At 38.7% G+C, this 21698-nt stretch overlaps 1 protein-coding gene across 1 annotated transcript in view; it reads left to right on the forward strand.

Moving 5' to 3' along the window:
• DAW1 (dynein assembly factor with WD repeats 1) overlaps positions 1 to 6400 on the forward strand; it is a 33793-nt gene extending 27393 nt beyond the window's left edge. Inside the window, 3 exon segments of the mRNA XM_045575480.1 lie at positions 1425 to 1501; positions 3353 to 3515; positions 5996 to 6400. Coding sequence (XP_045431436.1) covers positions 1425 to 1501; positions 3353 to 3515; positions 5996 to 6030 — 275 coding nt within the window. The 3' untranslated portion in view covers positions 6031 to 6400.
• The last annotated feature ends 15298 nt before the right edge of the window (positions 6401 to 21698 follow it).

A 21698-nucleotide genomic window follows, 5' to 3' on the forward strand; every position in this document is an offset into this window, starting at 1 on the left:
ACCAGTCCTAATTGGCCAGACCCCAGCAGCAAGCTAACCTTGCGTCAGAGCATCTGTCCCCTGGTGGTCAGTGAGCATCATAGCAACTGGTCAGAGTCGACCAGTTGACCAGACACTTACCATATTAGGCTTTTATTATATAGGACTAGAGGCTCAGTGCATGAAATTTGTGTACACGGGCATGGAGTGGGAGTGGAGGATTCCTCAGCCAGGCCTGCACCCTCTTGCAATCCAGGATTCCTTGGGGGATTTCCAACTGCCAGTTTAGGCCTGATCCTGCCTAAACTTGAAGTCAGACATTCCTCTCAAAATCTGGGACTGCTGGGTTTTAACCACTCTGCCTGCCTGCCTGATCACCTAACTACTTGCCTGCCTGCCTGATCACCCCTAAACATTCTGCCTGCTTGCCTGATTGCCCCTAAACACTCTGTCTGCCTGCCTGATCACTCCTAACTGCCCCTGCCTCAGCCCTGCCACTGTGGCTTCATCTGGAAGGACGTCCAGAAGGCTGTTCAGCTGTCTAGTCTAATTACGCTTTTATTATTATAGATTATATTAATTCTAAAATAGCAATTTTTCATTTTGTCTACTGCCTCCTGAGTTGACATTGTCAGAAAGGTAAGTAAAAAATTAAAATATTTTGCTTATATCTGAATGAAAATTGTGTCCAAAACACCCTATTCTTGCTAATTTTACTCTATTTAATGCTATAATTTGCAATAAGAAAGTATTCTTTTCCTGGCCTGACAAATGTTAACTTTTTTTCTGACAACAATTGCATTAGTGCTGTTTTTTCTCTCTTCTATGCTTATTTAACTTTGCCACTTTTTAATTCTAAAAACACATGTATTTTTTCTTCTATTTATCCATCCATCCATCCATCCATCCATCCACACCGCATCTATTTATTGAATGGTACTTCTAGGCACTGGGGACACAACAGGGAGCAAACCATTCTGTTAGCTCTTTCTGTTGAAAAGGATTTCTAGTATGTATTCTTTGTTCATTGTGTGGCAGCCACTGTTCCTTCTTAGAGTGGCTGCTTGTGCCTTCTGTGGCCACAGACTCATATTAGGTACGATAGTAGGCTTTCTGCTTATTTCATCCCCAGCCTCTCAAGACTTGTTTTCATTCCCTCTTTCTCCCTTTAAATATTTTTTCATTCTGAGTTACTGCCTATTTGCCTTTTCTATCTTGAAATCCATTATCTCCTGTGATAAGCTCAGGCCTAGAGAGGCACTCCTCACACTCTTCCCCACAGTGGGGCCAGCTTGAATTTGAGTGGCTGGCTCTCATCACAGAAGACAAACTTAGCAGACAGCTGTGTGTCAGAGTGGTAAATGTTTAGATAATTCAAGGCATGTGGTTCAAAGTTCTGTATTTCAGATGAATTTATATATGTATCCCCACTCCCCTCAAAAAAGGAACAGCAAGAGTTTTCAGTGCAGCCACCAGAAAATGCATTACTAAGTTGGAAGGTCATGAAGGTGAGATTTCAAAGGTGAGTTGCTTTATCATTTGGAACAATTTACTTACTTAAAAAAATAGCATGTTTAGTATAAGTATTGCCACTGAGCTACTAAGGTTTGTCCAACTATCTCATTCTTTTTAGAAATTAGATACTTAAGTACATTATTTTTAAGTGTGTTCTCACACTCAGTATAATAAATCATTTCTAAAACTTTTCATAAACTATAAAAGTGTTTTCCTCAGCCATCAGCAAAAGATCTAGCGAGATGAAAATACTTATTAAAGCTATTTATGAAGCTTGTGAGGTGATTTTCCTGGTTCTGCTGGACACACAAGGTTATATTGTGCAAAGAAAGTATCAAGTCTTCTGTAAATTAGGTGCAGTTGAGGCAGTATTTCATGGAAATATTTAACATTCAATAAAGTTTAAAAAGACCTATCTTGAAACTCTAAGGCGGTAGCTTAGAATTTTGTATTAATTTTCCCAAAATCTTATTTACAGAGCAGGGCCATCCAGGCTGTGATCTGAGGTTTAGATGTGTCCTCAAATATTTCTAGAGAAGGCTGGGACTTGGTGATTCTCACCTCCTAGCACAATTCCTTGATCTCAGGTCAAATTTGCTCCTTCCTTATAAAATATCAGCTTCACGGTTTCTAGTCTCTGAAGGCTCCACCTGGACACTAGAACCACCCCTGCCATGCTCTCTCCCCTCCTGCTGCTGGTGGCCATTGTGAGCATAGCAGGCCTGGTCTCCAAGAAAGTGTGGAGAACATTCTCTTCATAGGCTGGGAAGCTTTAGGGGCTGGCAAGAAGAGGGAAAGGGCAAGTGTGGACATGAGAGATAGGCTGAGGAGAGAGCTGGGTCATATTTCTGAATGTCTGGCTTGATAGCTATCGACATGTTTGGCATGTCCCACTCAACAATTGCACTTCTATTTTTGCATGAATCTGACTATAAAGAGTTCTAAGTGTCTACATTATTGCATTTTATGCTTCAGTGATATATTTCTTCTTGAATTGCCACCTAATAAGAACATGTCTACGGAGTGCCAAACTAAGGTTCATATTCATTCATTCATTCATTCATTCAGCAAATGCTTTTTGAGAGCTTCCATTGTGCTAGGCATTGCTCTCTGCATTGGTGACACAGTGATGAAAACAAAGACATGGCTTTGCCTTTATCACACCTTCAGGCATGGAGGAGGTGGGCACCAATCATTGCCTTCTGATGATTTAGAGAAGGTTATGAGCACTGTACCAAAAAAAAAAATGGAAAACCAACAGTTCTCTTTGACTGCTGCTCAGGTACCATTAGACAATGCCTGGCACATGGGAGACACATAGAACGTGTTTATGGAAAGTGCTGCACTTTGAGTAGCAATAGTCAGAACACCCTGTCTTGTAGGCCCTGATATTCACTTATTCTGTGATACAGACTGTGCTTTTGACCCCAGAAAATTTGGGTTGCAGAGGCAGCTTAGGGGTTTGGGTATAAAGGAGCCTGATCGGGGTTCTCATCTACAGCAGGGCCCTGCGTCTTTGTTTGCATGGAGAAGGCATCACCACTTTTTGGAAAGAAATGGAATATTCAAACTAAAAGAATGCTTTGGTCTTTGTCCTTAGAATTGTGTGTGTGTGTGTGTGTGTGTGTGTGTGTGTGTGTGTGTGTCGGGGGTGGGGTTGGGGTGGGGTGGAGAGGAGAGCGGGAATAGACAATATTTCTGTCCAGATTTTTCCCATCATGAAGGAACTGTTTTGTGTAAGAATACATACCAGACTGGGAACGTGATAGGTGCTTAGTGATGTCCCCTTTTTGCTGATTAAATTTGTTGGGAATCTTGACACAAACATGTCATGGTTTTTTTCTTTCTTTTTTCGTAGATTTCTTTCAACCCCCAAGGGAACCGTATTCTAACAGGAAGCTCTGACAAAACAGCGAGAATCTGGGATGCTCAGACCGGCCAGTGCCTCCAGGTGCTCCGTGGGCACACGGATGAAATCTTCTCATGCGCTTTCAACTACAAAGGCAACATAATCATCACAGGTGGGGAGAGACCAACACCACAGACTTGTGTTTCATTTAAATCGGGCTGGTAGAGATGCCAAGTTGAATACCAAAAGGATTTCACCTTCATCCCTACCTCTCTTTTGGGATCCCTGGCTCAACTTGGGGGAAAGAGGTGTTCTATATCCATTATTTAATCTTATTTGCATCGTGGAACCACAGGAATGAGCTCTGCCACTGGCTGTAAGGCTCTGTGATTTTGAATTTTAGTTGCTCTAGGCAGAGTAAGAATTCTGAGCCTGCCTTGCTGGTTTCTGCATTCCCCAGGCATGGTCCGAATGGTTATTATCCAGTCCATGTCAGTTAGGTGTTAGTAACTAAAATAAGTTAGGACCAGGGTTCTCCACCGTCAGGTTTTGGCTCATTAAAATTTTATTCTTCAAGCTTAGTTATTTTTTTTCTTTTTCTTTTTTTTAAAATATATTTTATTGATTTTGTACAGAGAGGAAGGGAGAGAGATAGAGAGTTAGAAACATCGATGAGAGAGAGTCATCGATTGGCTGCCTCTTGCACACCCCCTACTGGGGATATGCCCGCAACCAAGGTACATGCTCTTGACCGGAATCGAACCCGGGTCCCTTCAGTCCCCAAGCCGACGCTCTATCCACTGAGCCAAACCGGTCCCGGCAGTTATTTATTTATTTTTTTTAATATTCCCTGCTAACATACATATATTTGAGGGAAGAAAACAGCTATTCAGCACCCGTCAACCATTATCAAATCTATTGTGAATTAATTTGGCAACATTTTTGTAAGAATCGGTTTGAGAATAAATTAATTTAAATTGTGGGAAGGAGAGGAAAATGACAAAAATTTGGTACGATGTCAGTATGGTGCCTCGGGAGGAGGGTTGGCAGAGGTGGGTGCTACAACAGTGAGGGTCAGGGAAGCCCTAAGCAGGCACTAAGACCCAGTCGGCCTAACTTGCAGTGATTCCCACCATGTTGACTAAATTTAAGAATTGCTTAACTGTCTAATAAGTTCAATGTTGCATATGCAAGGTTGGATTTGTATATTGGCTGCTTCGTAGTCATGTAACTTCAGGTATGCTGCAAATAATCTCCCCTCTGGTCTAAAATCCTCCCCCTTCTAAAACCCTCCTCCTTCTACTGAATTAATAAGTCCTCTAAAATTACTGATTACTTTCTGTGGGTTTATGGCTTTCAACTGTAACTTAACAGGTAGCTACTCCTAAGACAGGGCCATGAGAAGCCATGTATTTTATTGTGAATAGCAGGTCAGGTCTTTCCCCAGGACAAGGGCAGAGGTGGGGGCTATGATGACAGGCACAGGGTGCTCTGCAGGGCACTTCTGGGAAGAAGGAGACTCAGCTAGATTGGTAGAGGACCCGCCTTTCCTAATCCATGTGCTTCATGTGAGGCCAGCTCCCCATACCCCATTCCTCACCCAGTTTTCCCAAAGACCCAGGAGAGAGTGGGGAGGAATATTCATTATCTGTGCCTTGTTTTAGCCTGGCATTTACAATAGATCCCTGAGATCCTTTAAATATCTTCTTGATTTATTTAGTGCACCCCAAAGCACCAAGGCCAACTGGACGGCAGAGCTTATTAGAACCGGGGTGACATGCTTGTCTTGCCCACAACACAGCCGCCACTTTGTTTGATTTGATCCCCCTATTTTCATGGCTGACCCCAGTGTCCACCATGCATTTTTAATGGCATGCCTGAGGGTAGGTTTAGAAGCACAAACTGGAAGAGAATTGGCCAGCGTGGCCATTGCATTTTGAGAGCATAAGGTGTTTGTGGTGGAATGTGCGGTATCCACAGGCTTTCCCAATCCACGCAGCCCCATGCTTCCTGTGTTGACGTGACATGCCTGGCCTCAGAAGGAAACCACGCCAAGACCGTCCTTCCCATAGAGGGATGTGAAAGGCGACCCTCGGGGAGGGGGACTTCAGGTTGCTTCGGAAGAGTGCTGTCATAGAGGGGAGTGTAGGAAGGATGCAAAGTTCACATGTTGACTGATGGTGAGAAACACTTGTTGACATTTTGATCTGCGCTCCAGTGGTATGTACTGTTTTATATGCCAACACTCAAACCCGGGGATGTTCAAGTTCACTGTGGTTCTCCCTGGTGGCGATGCTTGAGGGAGAGCAGAGGGGATGGCTGGCATCTCAGGTCCCCTCCAAATATAACATACCACGAGTTTGCTGCTGTGAGTAAGACGTGAACTTGCATGATTTAGGACTGACAGAATGATGCAAAATTAAAAAAAAAAAAAAAAAAAAAAAAGAAAGAAAGAAAGAAAAAGAAAAAAAAAATTCCCATTCCAGAAATACTCGAGCTGAGCGTCTCATGGGCTTGGCAGCTGAGCCCGGAGAAACTTGTACATGTAGCTCATCGATAATTGATAGTGACCCAGAAAATGTCAACTTGTAAAAAAAAGAGTGAAGGGAGTGACATAAAGAAAAAATAACTTTGTGAAATGTGTCTTCATAGGCAGCAAGGACAATACCTGTAGGATCTGGCACTGACTGAAGAAGCCGCGGCCGATGAGCACGCTCGCTAGGGATGGGAGCAGGGGCCAGGCGTCGCAGATGGCAGGCACGCTGCTTTGATATTTCATGTTTTCTTTTTCCCCCTGGAAGTCAGCTACTGATACACTGTCCTTCGCTTCACATTAAAACTGATGAAGAGATATCATTTTTTTTTTTGATATTTTAATGGAGATGACAAGAAACAGCCTACTGTTTGAAAAGTGTTGCTGGTTATTTAACTTCGTTTTATTTTTTTAATAACTTCATGAGACTGAAGTAATGAAACCAGAGTAATTTAAAAGCATGTCTCCTAGATTCTATGTGAAGGTTGTTACTGTGATTTCTATTAATAAAATATTCAGAGAAATTCTTTGTGAATTGTACAAAGATATTTAGGATGTGTTTTTAGGGGGACATATATGCTAAGAACGGGATTAAAAGTTTTATTGTTTAGTTAGTTATTTTACTTTTTTTTTTTTCTAAGAATGAGAAAGGTAGCCTTGGAATAGAAGGTTGCTCTTTCTTCTCTCACATTCAAGAATATGTTGAAACCGGTTTGGCTCAGTGGTAGAGCATCGGTTTGCGGATTGAAAGGTCCCAGGTTCGATTCCAGTCAGGGGCATGTACGTTGGTTGTGGGCACATCCCCAATAGGGGGTGTGTAAGAGGCAGCTGGTCGATGTTTTTCTCTCATCAATGTTTCTAGCTCTCTAGCTCTCTCCCTCCTCTCTGTGTAAAATCAATAAAATATATTAAAAAAAAGAAAAATAAAGGAATATATTCCCCTCTACTACAAAAAATGTTGAGGACCTACACCATATAATATTAAGGCAGCATACAGGGTAACTAAAATGGATCCCATTTAATAACAGATATATTCTGGATTCATGGATGAAAAAATGTAGGCAGGTTTGCTTATAAGGAAAAGTTAAATGAATAGAAGTTCAGACTATTAAACATGAAGTATGGGTGGAAAACAATTGTGGTACCAGGAAAAATAATCAAACACCAACATGATTGAAGCTGAATGTTTTACAAAGGCTGCTTTATGTAAAAGTACCTCAACACCTATTTTAATGGTAAAAGAAAAAACACTGGATAAAACCAGAGCAAGAGAATCGAAAGAATTATTTTCTATGTAATAAAAAATAGCAGGCATTGTGGCTTACTGTGTGCCAGACATTGCCCAACCACGTATGTGTATCATCCCATTTCTTCCTCTTAGCAGATAACAGTCCTGACTTTAGCATGAGGAAGGTGAGTCAAGGATATCCAGATATCAGGCAGTGAAGCTGGACTCAGAGATTGACCTCCATGACACTGTGTTCTTAGGTGAACAAGGCTTACTTATGGGAGGAGAGTGTCAAGTCTATGAGTAGGAAGGTTTGGGGTGAGAATCACTTTTCAGATCATCTATGGATGTTTAACTCTCAAGAAGAAAAAAATAAAAACAACATAAATAAAATTTCCATGCGGTTGCTAGAGGAGGAGGTTCAGAAATGAAGACAAGGAGAGCTTGAGTTAAAGGAAAGTAGATGAAAATTTTGCTACTTTTAAAACTCTAAAGAAGCAGCAAACACTGAATCCTCCCCACTGTCTTTGATGACTCAGGGAACGAGGTGGTACCATTTTGTTTCATCACTCCAAAGAGTCTGCCAACATTGGTTACAGAGAGCATCCTATGGCTCATGGACCGATTTAGGTGTAGGAAGCCCTTGGCCAGAATAATGGCTTGTTCCTCTAATTTTTATGTAATGAATAATTTTTTATAGAATATTTATGAAGGTTTTCAGATATCCCAACGTACTTAAAAATAAGTGTTTAAATACTTAATATTATTTTAAAAAAACCTATAATATACAGTTTCCTGTTGGTTCTCGGCCTATGGGTAGTGATGCTATTGGCTGGGAGGCACTCACCCCCGCATGTACTGCTAGGGGCAACCTCAAAGGCCTTTCCTCACCTGGAGCCAATGTGGCTGGTCTGTCCGTTGGGGCTCTTTTTATGATTGCAAGATGCACCTCAGCAATAGCCATCCGGGAGAGGGAAAAAGGGTGGGCAGACTTCGGCTTCTCCCTTTTTTAGGGGCAAGTGTGGGGTGCCTGAGGTTTTGTGGGTTCACTATTGGTGAATTTAAAGAGTAAGCATGGAATTAGTGCATGGAAAGGAAAAGTGGGGTTACTCAACCAGTCAGTTATCCAAGTTGCCCCAAAAGGGAAACCTCATGGGTGGGAGAGGCCTGTTCCTCTTCTAGCTGTTTAGCTAGTAGCTGGGTTGCACAGCTGGTGATGTTTATTCCAGATGGATGTCTTGGAAATGGATGCCTGGGCAATGCAAAGCTTAATGTCCCCCACTTACAGTGAGAAAGCTTATTGTCAGGCGCTTACACTTCAATAAGAAAGCTGCTGTCAGACACTTACACTGCCTATACCCACTTTATTTTCCTCTGAAGTATTGTAGGGTTTCATGAAGTATGTTTGGGGTCTGGAGTCAGGTTGCCTGGATGTATTATATATTCTGTTTTCAAACTCTTAATTGTTGGCAAGCTACCTCTCCATTCTGTCTCAGTTTTCCTCTCTGGAAAGTGGTAATAAGACTAGTTCTTGTTTGTAGGAATGCCCAGAACCTAATAAGCATGGTGGTGAATGTTTACCATTATTCTTATGCTCAATAGTTAGCAGTCATCTTTTTAAAAATTGTGTTTCCTATCTAGACAAAGTTTTCAGGAAGGAGCACAGTGTTATTTACTCATAATTTATGGTTGAACTATGTATCTTAGGGAGAATTGTAAATTGAGGTTTTATCAATGAAATTAAAATTTAAGTGCCCTGGGGAAATTTTTATTTTAAAGGTCCTCTGTCAAACAGAGGAACTGGGATGTAAGATGATCACTCTAGATGATTATGGTCTAATCCATCTCCATATATTTAGACTTCATATAGGATTTTATGAAAGTAGATCATTATAAAAATGAAATATGTTCTCTAACAACTCATATATAAAACTCAGTAGCTTGTGATTAAGCATAATGCCTGATTAAAAGATAAAATTCATGCTTTTTGAACTGAACGATGCTTTTTTTTACACATAAATCTTACATTGTCATGTAAAAACACACCCATCATCTTTTAATTAAAATTATAAGTGAATTTATTATCTTGTGTGTTTCCCACTGCTGCTTTTACCCTTAAAATAATTTACCTTTTTAGATCTCCAAAGGGATAATATTTGAAGTAAAAAAAAACAAAACCGAAAAGCTGCAATTAAGATATTTAAAGACATAGTCTTCAAAAGCAAGGAATTATAAACTGACAAAAATATAATCTTTTTCATTATCTTACAAGATTACTTTTTGATTTTGTTTAATTCAGCTTCACTGTTATCTGGGTTGGGATGGTATGGGCTACAAGTAACAAAATGCATAATCAGAACAAGGTTAGTCCCAAAGTTTTCTATTCAGTGGCCAGATGACTTAAGCATCTGAGATTTGGGGGCTTTCCCTCTGCCCTCCTTGTTGGCATCTGTCTTGGGCATCCTTCCTAGTTGCCAGATGGTTAACACATTTTTCTACACTTGATCTTAGCCAAAAAGCCGAGAAGCGATAAACATCGTTTTCTTAGTTTTAGTATATTGGCATCTCTTTTTACCTCATCAAGTCCAGGAGAGGGCTTGCTGCCCCTTCTGTTTCCATTTGCCCCATCATTTTAGCAGTTGTAGCCCTGCTACCAGTGGGATCATCTATCACTTTCCCCCTTTATTTTTCTCTATCTGCCCACCAAATCATAAACATTTTACTTAGCTAAAAAACAAATTTTAGCTAGCTCATCTTATTGCCATTTTAATCTATCATCTATAATATAATTGAATTATTCCCTCACACACACACACACAAAAAAAAAACAACAACAATCTTCTAGTTATTTGCCTTGGCTTTCTTTGCCCCACCAGATACTTTCTTTCTAAAATACAAAGAAAAATATATCCAAACATTTCAAGATTTGCATAAATTAGTTCATTTGGTAAGATAAATAAAGTAGGACTTAATATAGCCCTAATTTAGAGATGATAAAACTGGCTTGGGGAAGGGAGGGTGGTTTTCCCAAGATCATTTGGCTAATGGATGGCCAGACATGAACTCAAACCTAGAAAGTCTGTGTCCTATAAATAGCCCCATGAAGCTTTTAAATGGTGATGGGCTGCCTATGAGTTTTTCCTCGAGATTATGCACTGTCATGTTTGGTTTTTCTTTTGGTCTGCATTCCTTTTGAATCTCTTGAATAAATACATTTTAAAAATAAACATTATGAGGCATAGGGCTTTATTCCAATTAATAAGAGTTTGATTTTTGTATATTTGTTGTGCATCTAATTATGTTGTAATCTAGTCCCAGTCCCAGTTCCAAATTCACTCTTATCCCAACAATTATAACAGATTAGAAATATTTCTTGCAAACATCACAGACACTAAATAAAGAGGTAAAAAAAAAATAGCTTTTGGTGATATGAAGAAACAAATGCTCAGATTCTTATTGTTCATATAACAATGTACATAGTGAAAAGGCAGATACAATAATGATCTAGGAGCTGCATTCAGTGCTAGAAGGCCTATGTGAGATTATAAAAACAAGCTGCTCATTTGAAACTGGAAGATTTTCTTTCCTGTAACAATAGCCACAGTAAGAGGGGGCTCCACTCATTATTACTACGGAACTTATTTCACAAGTGCAGGTGTTGGGAATCGCTCTTTCCAAGACAAACACTCCTCCTAAGACAATGGAAACAAAGACAAAGACCTAAGTTTATAAACAGGCCTCCTATATATTAAAATATGTACTAGCAATTGCTTAATAAAATAGCCTAACCTTAACATAAAGACATATAAAATGAAGAATCTGAAACAAAAGCATTAGAAAATGTACAGGAAAAGAGACCACAAAGCCAGTAAAATGAGTTAATTTTGTTTATGAAATTGATGGTTTATTAGATGAATATACTTAAACAATAACACTATAAGAATTTTTTTCCTTTCTGATTTATGTAGCTGTGTTCCTGACTCTGAATATTTCTTCAGTGGTCATTATTTATTACAAAGGATAGCATTTTTAAATTCAGTTTGTTAAATCCAAGGCAAGTGATCCATTTTCCTGGTTTTCACAGTATTGTACAGGTTTTTTTTCCCCTCTTCATTTTCAAGAGACCAATTGCATTAGTTATCATACTAATACTCGCATGTAAATACTCATATATTTTTTCATTGGGAAAAAGACAGAAGCCATACAGATATTGGTGTTAGCTCACTGGGTATATTTGAGGTTGGATTATATCTTTCAACAATCATTTATTGTTTCTGAGACTCTAAGCTAGGAGCTTAGAGTCTCAGAAACAATAAGCAATGTAATTAGTTTTTTAGTGGACAAGCAGGTTATGGAAGTTTTTTTTTTAATATACTTTTTATTGATTATTTAGAGAGAGAGGAAGGAAGAGGGAGGGAATGAAACATCCAGGAAAGAGAGATATATTGATCTGCTGCCTCCTGCATACTCTCTGCTGGGAATCAAGGCCAAAACCACGGTATGTGCCCTGACCAGAAATGGAAACAGTGACCTATTGGTACATGGGATGATACACAACTGAGCCACATGCTCCAGGACAGGGGTTTCTTTCTTTTGTCAGTATTGAGTATATTTTTGAGACTGCTAGTTAGGTTTTGATGCTTGATATGATAATGATTATCAGATAACCAATCCAATTGACATCTTGGAAATGAAAAATAAAACCAGTAAAATGAAAGACGTGAATCCTAATAGGAAAACACTCTCTTATTTTGGCAAAATATCTGGCCCAGAAAGGGAAGACCCAGTTGGTAATTGATATTTTTCTTTTTTCTTTTTCTTTTCTTTCTTTTTTTTTTTTAATATTTTTTATTGATTTTGTACAGAGAGGAAGGGAGAGAGATAGAGAGTCAGAAACATCGATGAGAGAGAGTCATCGATCAGCTGCCTCTTACACACCCCCTACTGGGGATATGCCTGCAACCAAGGTACATGCCCTTGACCGGAATCGAACCCCGGACCTTTCAGTCCCCAAACCGATGCTCTATCCATTGAGCCAAACCGGTCCCAGCTAATTGATGTTTTTCAAATTATAAAACCCAGAAGGTCTAAAAAAAAGTTTTCTCTTAAGAATTCATGGTTTGATGCCTTCAAATGTTACTTTGGTTGAACAAGAGTAGTCTCTATTCAGGAAGGGCACTATGAGGGCTACCCTGCCATTTTAGGGTAAACCCCATGGAGAGCTATAGGCTTCTGGAGATCAATCATAACATCTGGAAGACTTCACCGTTGACTTGGCATGACTTAGAGTCTTTCACTAAGACTTTTTGCTACTTTTTTACATCATTCCTCTGAAATATCCTGGTTTTTATAAGAAATCCAAGGATGGATAGTGGCTTCCAACAGTGATTTTTAGCCTTTTTCATCTGGCACCCAAACTAATTACTAAAATTATGCACCATACCAAATAATATGTATTTTTGCTGATCTGATGAAAAATGGGCATAATTTGACTCATTCATACTGGGAGGCTATTGTTCTGTTGACTCTTGTCAATTTTTTTTTATTAAACAACCTAAGGGAAAAGAGGTTAATGCCTCTGAGTAAATAATCAGGTATTGCATGTTTTAAAACTTCCTGTGGCAAGTTGAAAATTGCTGGCTTAGAATATGGAGGAGAGTTTATAAAGGTGTGTGTGTGTGTGTGTGTGTGTGCGCGCGCGCGCGTGTGTGTAATGTTTTTTGAATTCTGCACATCAAAGCCAAACCATCATTTTCTCTCTTAAGTTTGGGTTTTCAGGTTGTATTACCTACAACTTAATGAGTTTATGATGATTTGTGGGCATGGAGGAAATGGGAACCCTAAAACAGTTATATGGAAACTAGAGACGCTGATGCACAAAATTCTTGCAAGAGTAGGCCTTCCTTCCCTCAGCTGCCAGCACCTGCTTCACTCTGGCACCCAGCACCGCACCGGGGACCAGGGCTTCCCTAGCAGCACTGGCTTTGTCTGGAAGGTCGTCTGAAAAGGACATTGGGAAGGACATCTGGTCTAATTAGCATATTATGCTTTTATTATAGATTGTAATTGCAGGGAAGACAAGAACAAATATTTATTTTACTTTTTGGGAAATGTTGGATGCAACTCTTTGAACAAAGTTGCCTCTGCTACTACTTTCTTGGGACTGTAGGGTCTTCATCAGGTAACTACTACAACACATCAGATACCTGTGTTTCCTTCTGAACAATGAAGAACACACTGTTTACTGCTCTTAGCAATGAAAAGAGAAAAAGGTTGCTGTGTTTTAAAAACAAGCTCACTGGCTTTTATTTATTCTCTTATCTCAGTAGGTGGCAGTATTTATCTTTTGGCAGAAACAGTCTTGCTTCTTAAAAGCTACAAATGAAAGGTATAAAGAGGAGACTTTATGACCTTTTCTGATCAAGGTTATATGAGGATATATAACAATGCTCAAGTGGTATGGCTTAAAGCTTAGGACCATCTTGCCATATCTGGGGCAAATGACATATCTCATTATACCTAAAGCACTGTGGAGACATTTTCCATCTATTTCTGAGGACACAGACCAGTAAGGAAGAAATAGTTCTATTTCTCTCTACAGATTTCTCTGCTGAAATCCATTTTACACTTAGTTATTTAGCAATGACTCAATCTATCTGGAATCCCATGTTTAATGATGTCTTTTAATATTAATATTTGATCAGAGTGTGACATGGATTTGTTTTTATGTTTGAATAAAGTTTATTGTAATTCTAGTCCTAGACTCGATTCCAATAATTATAGGCTGTTGTTCCTTGTGATTAAGCCCTAGTGGATTAAGAATCTAAGAATTGTGGGTACTTTAAATTTTATTATTTTAACATAACTGTAAACCAAAAGGGTCAAATTGATTTGTGTTTGGTTATTAAAGACAAAAAGTAAGTCTGACACCAAATTATTATACTAAAGACTACTTATTTATGAAGATGTCAAGGCAATTCATCCGCTGTCACTCTCATTGCAGCAGGTGTTCAAAGTGTTAAAGATGAGTCCATTCCATAGAGTAAAAGGATGCAGTATTGAGATAGTCTCTGATTGCCAAGTGTTCTATTCAGGTGGAAATGGAGTGACTTTCTACTTGGTCTTTAAATACATTTGGCAGTCCTTGGTTGGCAGCAAGGGGGCAGCCAGCAGTTTGAGACATTTTTTTTTTTAAAGGATTTGTTCACTGGTGTAGGGGGAAGGTTTTCTGTGGTAGCCATTTTTTGGAACAATTGGGGGTGGTGGTGGTGTCAGTAGATGTTTCATTGCGATTGATTAAATTGTCATAATGATCTTTATTTGAGGCAGGAGAGCCTGTCCTGATAGACACTCAGGGGTGACAGAAATCTGTCTTTAAAATATAGACTCAGGAATTAGAATACCTGTTTTAATATCTCGATCACTTCTTGGTTGTGGTATCTTGATAATTCAAACACCCTTTGACTCAGTTTTCTCAGCTACAAAATGGGACTAATAATAGTGTGGAATTTATATATTTTTAAAATATATTTTTATTGATTTCAGAGAGAAAGGGAGAGGGAGAGAAAGATAAATGATGAGAGAGAATAATTGATCAGCTGCCTCCTGCAAGCTCTCTACCGGGGAATGAGCCAGAAATCCAAGCATGTGCCCTGACTCGGAATTGCACTGTGACCTCCTTGTTCACAGGTTAATGCTCAGTCCCTGAGCAACACCAGCAGGGCAGGATGGTAGCTTTAAATAATTTAAGAAATACATAGAGAGCCTGATATATCAGACACAATTAAAGTGTAGCTAATATTATTTGTGGACACTGCTTAATGCCTTGGAACTAAAGAATTTAAAAATTGAGAAAGAATTTGTACATTTAATGCACACTTTCTCATTAATGACGATGGCTTTGGATATCTGTGCAGTAGACATAAAAAAAAAAATCCTTCCAATTCACCTTCTCCCAGGAAATGAAAAGGGAGTAAAATAAATGCAGCCAGTATTTTCAGCATACCTTGGATGACTTCTTATGTATTCGAGCATGTGAATAAAAATGTGGCTCAATTTAATAAACAAGTGGTCTTGGCTCTGAATCTTCCCAGATTTTCAGTAGCATCTCTTCTTTGCAAATCTGAACTTCTGAGTAAAACCCTGTCCAGCCCGCACAGCCATCAAAATCACTGTTGATGAGGAGAAAGATTCAAATATCACTAAGTGGAATTTCAAAATTCTTCCTAGAATCCCCTTTTCAGCACTTGAGAAGATAATTAGAAAAATTAAAGGGAATTTGTCAAATACTGAAAAGAAGATCTGAACATTAGACATACTCCACAGGGTGTTCTGGTGGTTCTATTAAAATCTCAGTGATTCATACATATTGCAAGAGTTGACAAATGTCCTCAAATTTGAATTTTAATTATTCATAGTGTCAATCAAAGAAGCCAGTGGCCTTCTGCAGACACAATCACAGGGACGCTGCTCCCTGGGGCCCCTCCAGTGCGGGGGCCTGTATGGTTTTTGGTATGTGTTTATGCCAAATGTATGAAAATCCTCTTAAATCTTTTGAGATGTGAGTCCTGGTTTAGTATTTTTCTTCATATTGATACTTTATTTGTAGGTCTACATCAGACACACTCTCTTGTCCTTAATTATGGAGATGGCACCTCCAGGGAATGCCTGCATTTTTGCTCAATGTAGCTACGGTTTTCCCCTATTTTCCTGAAGGAATGCATCATCCTGTAGTGGAGGGAGATGCTGGGTATTTTCCCCAGGCTAGAGGAAACGTGTCTTCTATGTATGCCTGAGGCAAAAGGACACGTACACTTTTTCCCTCAGATCATCTCCAACAGAAACTAGAGTAGCAGGTGCAGTTATTAACTATTGGGTTATTACCCTGAGCAAATAATTAGGCTGAATTATATGAAATTGTTAAATTTCTTAATCTTAAGAAAACTAAGTTTATGTGGTTCAACCTAAAATATTGCTGTAAATGTGCAAGGTGAGACTTCCTGTCCGGGCTCATCCTCAAACAAATCCCTGGTGGTGGCCCATCCTCCACCCCTCATTCTTTCCTTCTCATCCCCCCCTCCCTCCCTGCAGATTGGTATCTTCTTTCTGCCAAGGGCAGATGGCAGGATTCATACAAAGGTTGATGAGCTTGGAGTCAGTATATGATCCTGGAAGAGAAAACCACTTCACATGGTTTGTAACAAAGCGCTTAGACTTCGGATTAAGACAGTGCTTAACTTGTTGTCCTGTTGTTATGAATAAGCCATTTCATCTTTCTGAGATTGTTTCCTTACTTATAAAATGGAAATACAATAACAGAATGAAATACAGGAGAAGAAAAGGCAGCTCACAGGCCTGTGGTATAGTTGGCAGTTAATGAGTGTTCTTGACCGTCTCTTTCTCCATCAAGAAGGTGCCATTTCAAGGTTGGCATCAGGGCTGTCTTGTGTCATGGAAGAGAGGATCTTGCATGAACTGCCCTTCTTGACGTGGGCAAGGACAGCTCCTCTGTGTGTCTGCCTGCCGTGTGCCCGCAAAGCAGCCCCGAGCCTTCCCTTCTCAGATGTGTTTCTCAGCCACGAGCTCAGGTTTTACTGACTCCCTTGGGAAAAGCAGGTTGCCCGTGTTTAAAATAGCATCAGCTGTTTTTTCTTTTTGTTTTTTTCAAGAATAATTGAGCTAATGCTCAATTCTAATTTAGTATTAATAAAATTTCTTATGCATTGGCTATATGTACACACCTTGTCTCAGACTATCTTTTAAATATGTATAAGGTATTTTTAGATTTGGTTTGAAGGAGGAAAATAGAAATAGAAGAATATGAGTATATCTATATATCTATGTCTATGTCTATATCTATATCTGCATCTGTAATGTTAATGTAAAAAAAGCATTAAAACCTGTAAAGGATTTTTGTAAGTTTATTTGAGCCAAATTATCGACAATTGCCAGGAAGCAGAACCTCAACATATGGAGATAGTGCTATAGAAAAGGCGTGTTTTTATTTTTATTTTTTTACCTTTTTTTATACATTACAATCAAAGGAGGAGATGTAAGTGGGTTACATAAAATCCATTGGTGATTGAATTACTTGGAAATATGTTAAAGAAGGGTTTGGTAAACTAACAGGGATTTCCAGTTTGAGGTGGCTTGTTTCCTTTTCACTATTAACTTGACAAGTGTAAAATTTTAATTTTAAATACAATGTTGATATTAACTCCATTGAAAACACAATGACAAATGTATTACCATGTGGGAATGTATTTCTTGAAGGAAGCTGCCCTAAATTACTTTAGCAATCTCTCTAGTTAAATCTTTAGCCACTTGTGTATATTATTGGGAAATCAACCAGCAGGAAAGGTAATTTTATCTGGGTCGATGTCTTTGGTTTTAAAATAAGGAAGATGAAAAATAGTACGACTTTTAGATACAGCCTGTGTGACCAATGGGCTGTGACAGAGCCCTGCTGTAAAATTGTTCTCCTGTGCTTGGAGTTTCTGATGCAAGTCTCCAGTTTGAGCAACGGATTCACCATTGTTTATACTTCTGCCATAATTCTGCATGGACCATTTTGCGCCAAAAGCTAGCATTTCTTCATAGGAAATATCAAACTCATATGCACACATTAACACACACATGCAGACAAACACTTCATGTAATTATAACGTTGATCAAGTTAAAAGGGAAGGAAAGATATCATTGACCATGATAAATGAGAAAAAAAGAAGATAAATAGAAAGAAAGCATATTTGCAGACCAGAATGCTAAGGGGCTTAGAGGACTAAAGTGCCTCCATCTCTGCCCAAAGTCTCTTTTCATCAGCCTGAGAGTCTATACAGTGTTTTCACTTCAAGATAAGCACCTTTTCCTACTAAACTGTCCCTCCCATATGGAAATAAATTCCAGAATATGAATATAATTTCCCCCTTTAGTCTCATACTGACCAGTTCAGGCATATTTATTAATAATCACTTGTGAAAATGTAATTCACAAAGCAGATCTCCCTAGAACAATTGTGCATTAATTTATCTCAGCTGTACCACATGCTGGTGCTTGTCCAGCATCCCTGGAAATAATTATTTAGCATCAACATGGTAACTTCAAAATCAGAATCCACTTTAAATACTAAAAAATACACGTTCTAATTAGCCTTTCAAAATGCCTTCAATTGGTGAAACTCTGCACTCAAAGAAGAATATACATATGAAATTGTTAAGGTGGGCTTGAGAAAAATATATTTTATAACATGTACTCAGTTGAGTATGCAAATATTTGATAGGGGCAGAAATAGAATATTGGGGATCAGCTGTAATTGTAAGAAATATTAATTATGCTCTGTTAGCCCTGACTGTTTTTATTCTGATTAAAGAAGGCACATTCTAACCTCCTGGTTCATGGGCTGATGCTCAATCACTGAGCCACATGGGCTGGGCCGTAAATTTTATTTTTGAAGAGGAACAAAGGCAAATTTTTCTATTACTAGGCTATTTAACAAACAACGTAGTGGTACAAAGCAATTTTTTTTTATGATAAAAAATTCTGTAGGGTAGAAATTTAGATAAGACACAGCTGGATGGTTTGTCTTTGCTCCATGACATGTGGTACTTGGGCTGGATAACTTGAAGGCCAGGTTCACTGTGATTGCCAACAGTAATGCTTATACTTGGTCTCTCCAGCATGATGATTTCAGTCTCATCTGAGTTTTTATAAAGCAGCTGGATTCCCTCATAATGAGTATCCAGGAGCAACAGGAAGATGCTCAGTATTTAATTAGCTTCAGAAGTCATTTAGCATTACTTCCACCAAACACTTTTGTGTGAAAATGTCCGAGGCCTACTCAGATTCAAGTGCATGGGACTTAGACATGGTTCAGTTGAATGACTGTTAAATAATCTATGGTCATTCTTTAAAAATCTACCTCATCAAAACTATAAAGCTGTCTATAAGCTAAGGACAGCTCTTAAAGGCATGAATTATTGTGATGACTTATTAAGTTGGTTTGGCATTATTTTCACGGTGCTTTATTAGGACATCTTTTACAATAGAATTATAGAGCTATCAGGTTTTAGAGGAGAGATGCCAGGCTTAAGTGCATTTTATTCTACAGAAAGATAGCTAGGTAATTTTTGGAGAGATGTTTAATCAATTTCTTGATTACTTAGCTCCAAAATGAATTAAACTGTTTAAAAAGATTGTCAGAATAATTTTTTCAATATTTAGGAAGAAATACATGTTAGTTTTAGGAAACCTCAATTCAATAGAACCATCAGTGATACCACAAATACTTAGTGAACAAGATACAAAATAGAAAAAATAAAAATAAACAAGCTGTTTCATCCTGACAAATATACTTAGTGAGAACACAATAGTCAATCAATCCTTTCTTAACTCTCTAGGCTCAGTCATATGTCCCACCCCTCACCCCCCACCCCCAGTCACCATTGTTGCCAATGAAATAGAAACTGGTGACTTGTTGAACCTAGGACCTGTGCAGATCCCTGGAGACTGGAAAGGTATAAGTTTCCCTATAAGTAAGTAGACATTGGGAATCATTGGGATGGTACAAATAGATACTTGAAGAGGATCTATCGGGTCTAGTAATAATTAATGTCGTTTTTAAACATTCGTTTAAAATCTTGCTTGGCGTTGACTTGTATTGACATAACCTTCAAACACGTGGTATCTACAGAATGTGTGAAGTGCAATTAACAAGTTTTGCTTGAAAAAGTTTGTGTTTGGTTTGGTTTTTGTTGCAAAACTAGGGCTAAGAAGATGGCGGATGAAGAGCATATTCGGCACTGCATGCTTTACGAGTTCCAATTAGGAAGAAAAGCAAGTGAGGCTGCAAAAAACATCTGTAGTGCTCTTGGTCAAGATGCAGTTAGCTCCAGAAAATGCCAGCATTGGTTTGAGAAATTTCGCGAGGGAAATTTTTCATTAGATGACAAGAGTGGTCGAGGCCGTGTGTCCAATTTTGATCAAGAAGCTCTTCAAGCTCTTTTGGTGTGAAATCCTCAAATTACCCAACAAGAGCTTGCGACAACTTTAAATTGTTCACAAAAAACAATTTCCAATCAATTGCGTGCACTTGGCAAAGTCCAAAAGTTTGGAAAATTGGTTCCTCATGAGTTGACAGACAACAACCGTAATCCAAGAGTCACAATTTGCAGTTCGCTCCTCTCTCGTCAAAACCGTTTGCCGTTTTTAGAGCAAATTGTTACCGGAGATGAAGAATGGGTGCTGTATGTTAATTTGAAAAGGCGGTCTCAATGGTTGGACAAAAATGAGGCTCCGCAGCCCACGCCAAAACCTGACTTGCATGCGAAAAAAGTGATGTGTGTTTGGTGGAATTTTAAAGGAATTCTTTATTATGAACTTTTACCATCTACCCAAACCATTACAAGTGCAGTGTATAGTGCCCAATTGGAAAGGTTAGCCCAAGCTTTAAGAGAAAAAGAACCCGTGCTGATTAATCAGAAGGGCGTAATTCTTCACCACGATAACGCACGACCGCATACTGCAAGAATCACTGCTGAAAAACTGCGCCAGTTGGAATGGGAAGTTCTCCCTCAACCTGCATATTCTCCTGATATTGCCCCTTCCGATTACCATTTGTTTCATTCTTTGCAAAACTTTCTTCTTGGAAAAAAATTTAATAATGAAGAATGCCTCAAAAATGCATTGACCAAATTTTTTGCATCAAAATCACAAGAATTTTACAACGGAGGGATTAAAATGCTTCCTGAGCGTTGGGCACAAGTAGTAGAAAACAACGGCAACTATATTGTTGATTAAATTTTGTTGTATTGTTTAAATAAATTCGATTTAAAAAAGTATTAGAAAACGACATTAAGTATTACTAGACCTAATATAAGTGCCCATGATAAGAAATATATATTTTGGGCAGAGAAAACAGATTGTGTAAGGTTCTTCAAGATCATTTGCAGAGGAAATGACAGGAACTGTTATGGTTGGAGTAAATAATATCTATAACCTGTGACCACCAGAACCACAGGAAGCAGACTATAATTATGTTGCACTGAAAGGTTTTACTATTGATGCTTTTGCAAAATAAAGCAGAAACCTATATTTCTATGGAGCTGAGCTATGAGATTGGGAAAATATAGAGAACACAGAGGTATTACATAAAAGTTTTATTAAAATATTTTTTATATTCTTCTGGAGTTTAGCAATTCTACTTCAAGCTAAAGTTGACTACCCTCAATTATAGGTTCTGTTCATGGGTCCATGAACCTGACACTTGAATGCTTCCCCTGAGAATCACCTGCCAAAAGTATGCTTTGCCCAGCTGAAAACTAGATTTATAAATACTTCAGCCTGTTTTAACCCTGCCTCTGCAGACTCATATCCCATTTATCAAGCAGGCATCAATTAGAATGACCTTTCTAAAACAGAGTCAAGGATTCAGGAATCACATTGACACTGTACCTTGGCTACTGTCTTGCTGCTTACAAAGCATGTTTATGACTGTTGTCAAAATTAATATTGTCAACCCTGTAAGGAAGGTGTATTGGTGCTCATTTTATAGACAATAAACTGAGGATCAGAAAGGTTAATGATTTTTCTAAAAATAC

Source organism: Pipistrellus kuhlii, unplaced genomic scaffold, assembly GCF_014108245.1.
Source record: "Pipistrellus kuhlii isolate mPipKuh1 unplaced genomic scaffold, mPipKuh1.p scaffold_m20_p_7, whole genome shotgun sequence".
Classification (NCBI taxonomy): domain Eukaryota; kingdom Metazoa; phylum Chordata; class Mammalia; order Chiroptera; family Vespertilionidae; genus Pipistrellus; species Pipistrellus kuhlii.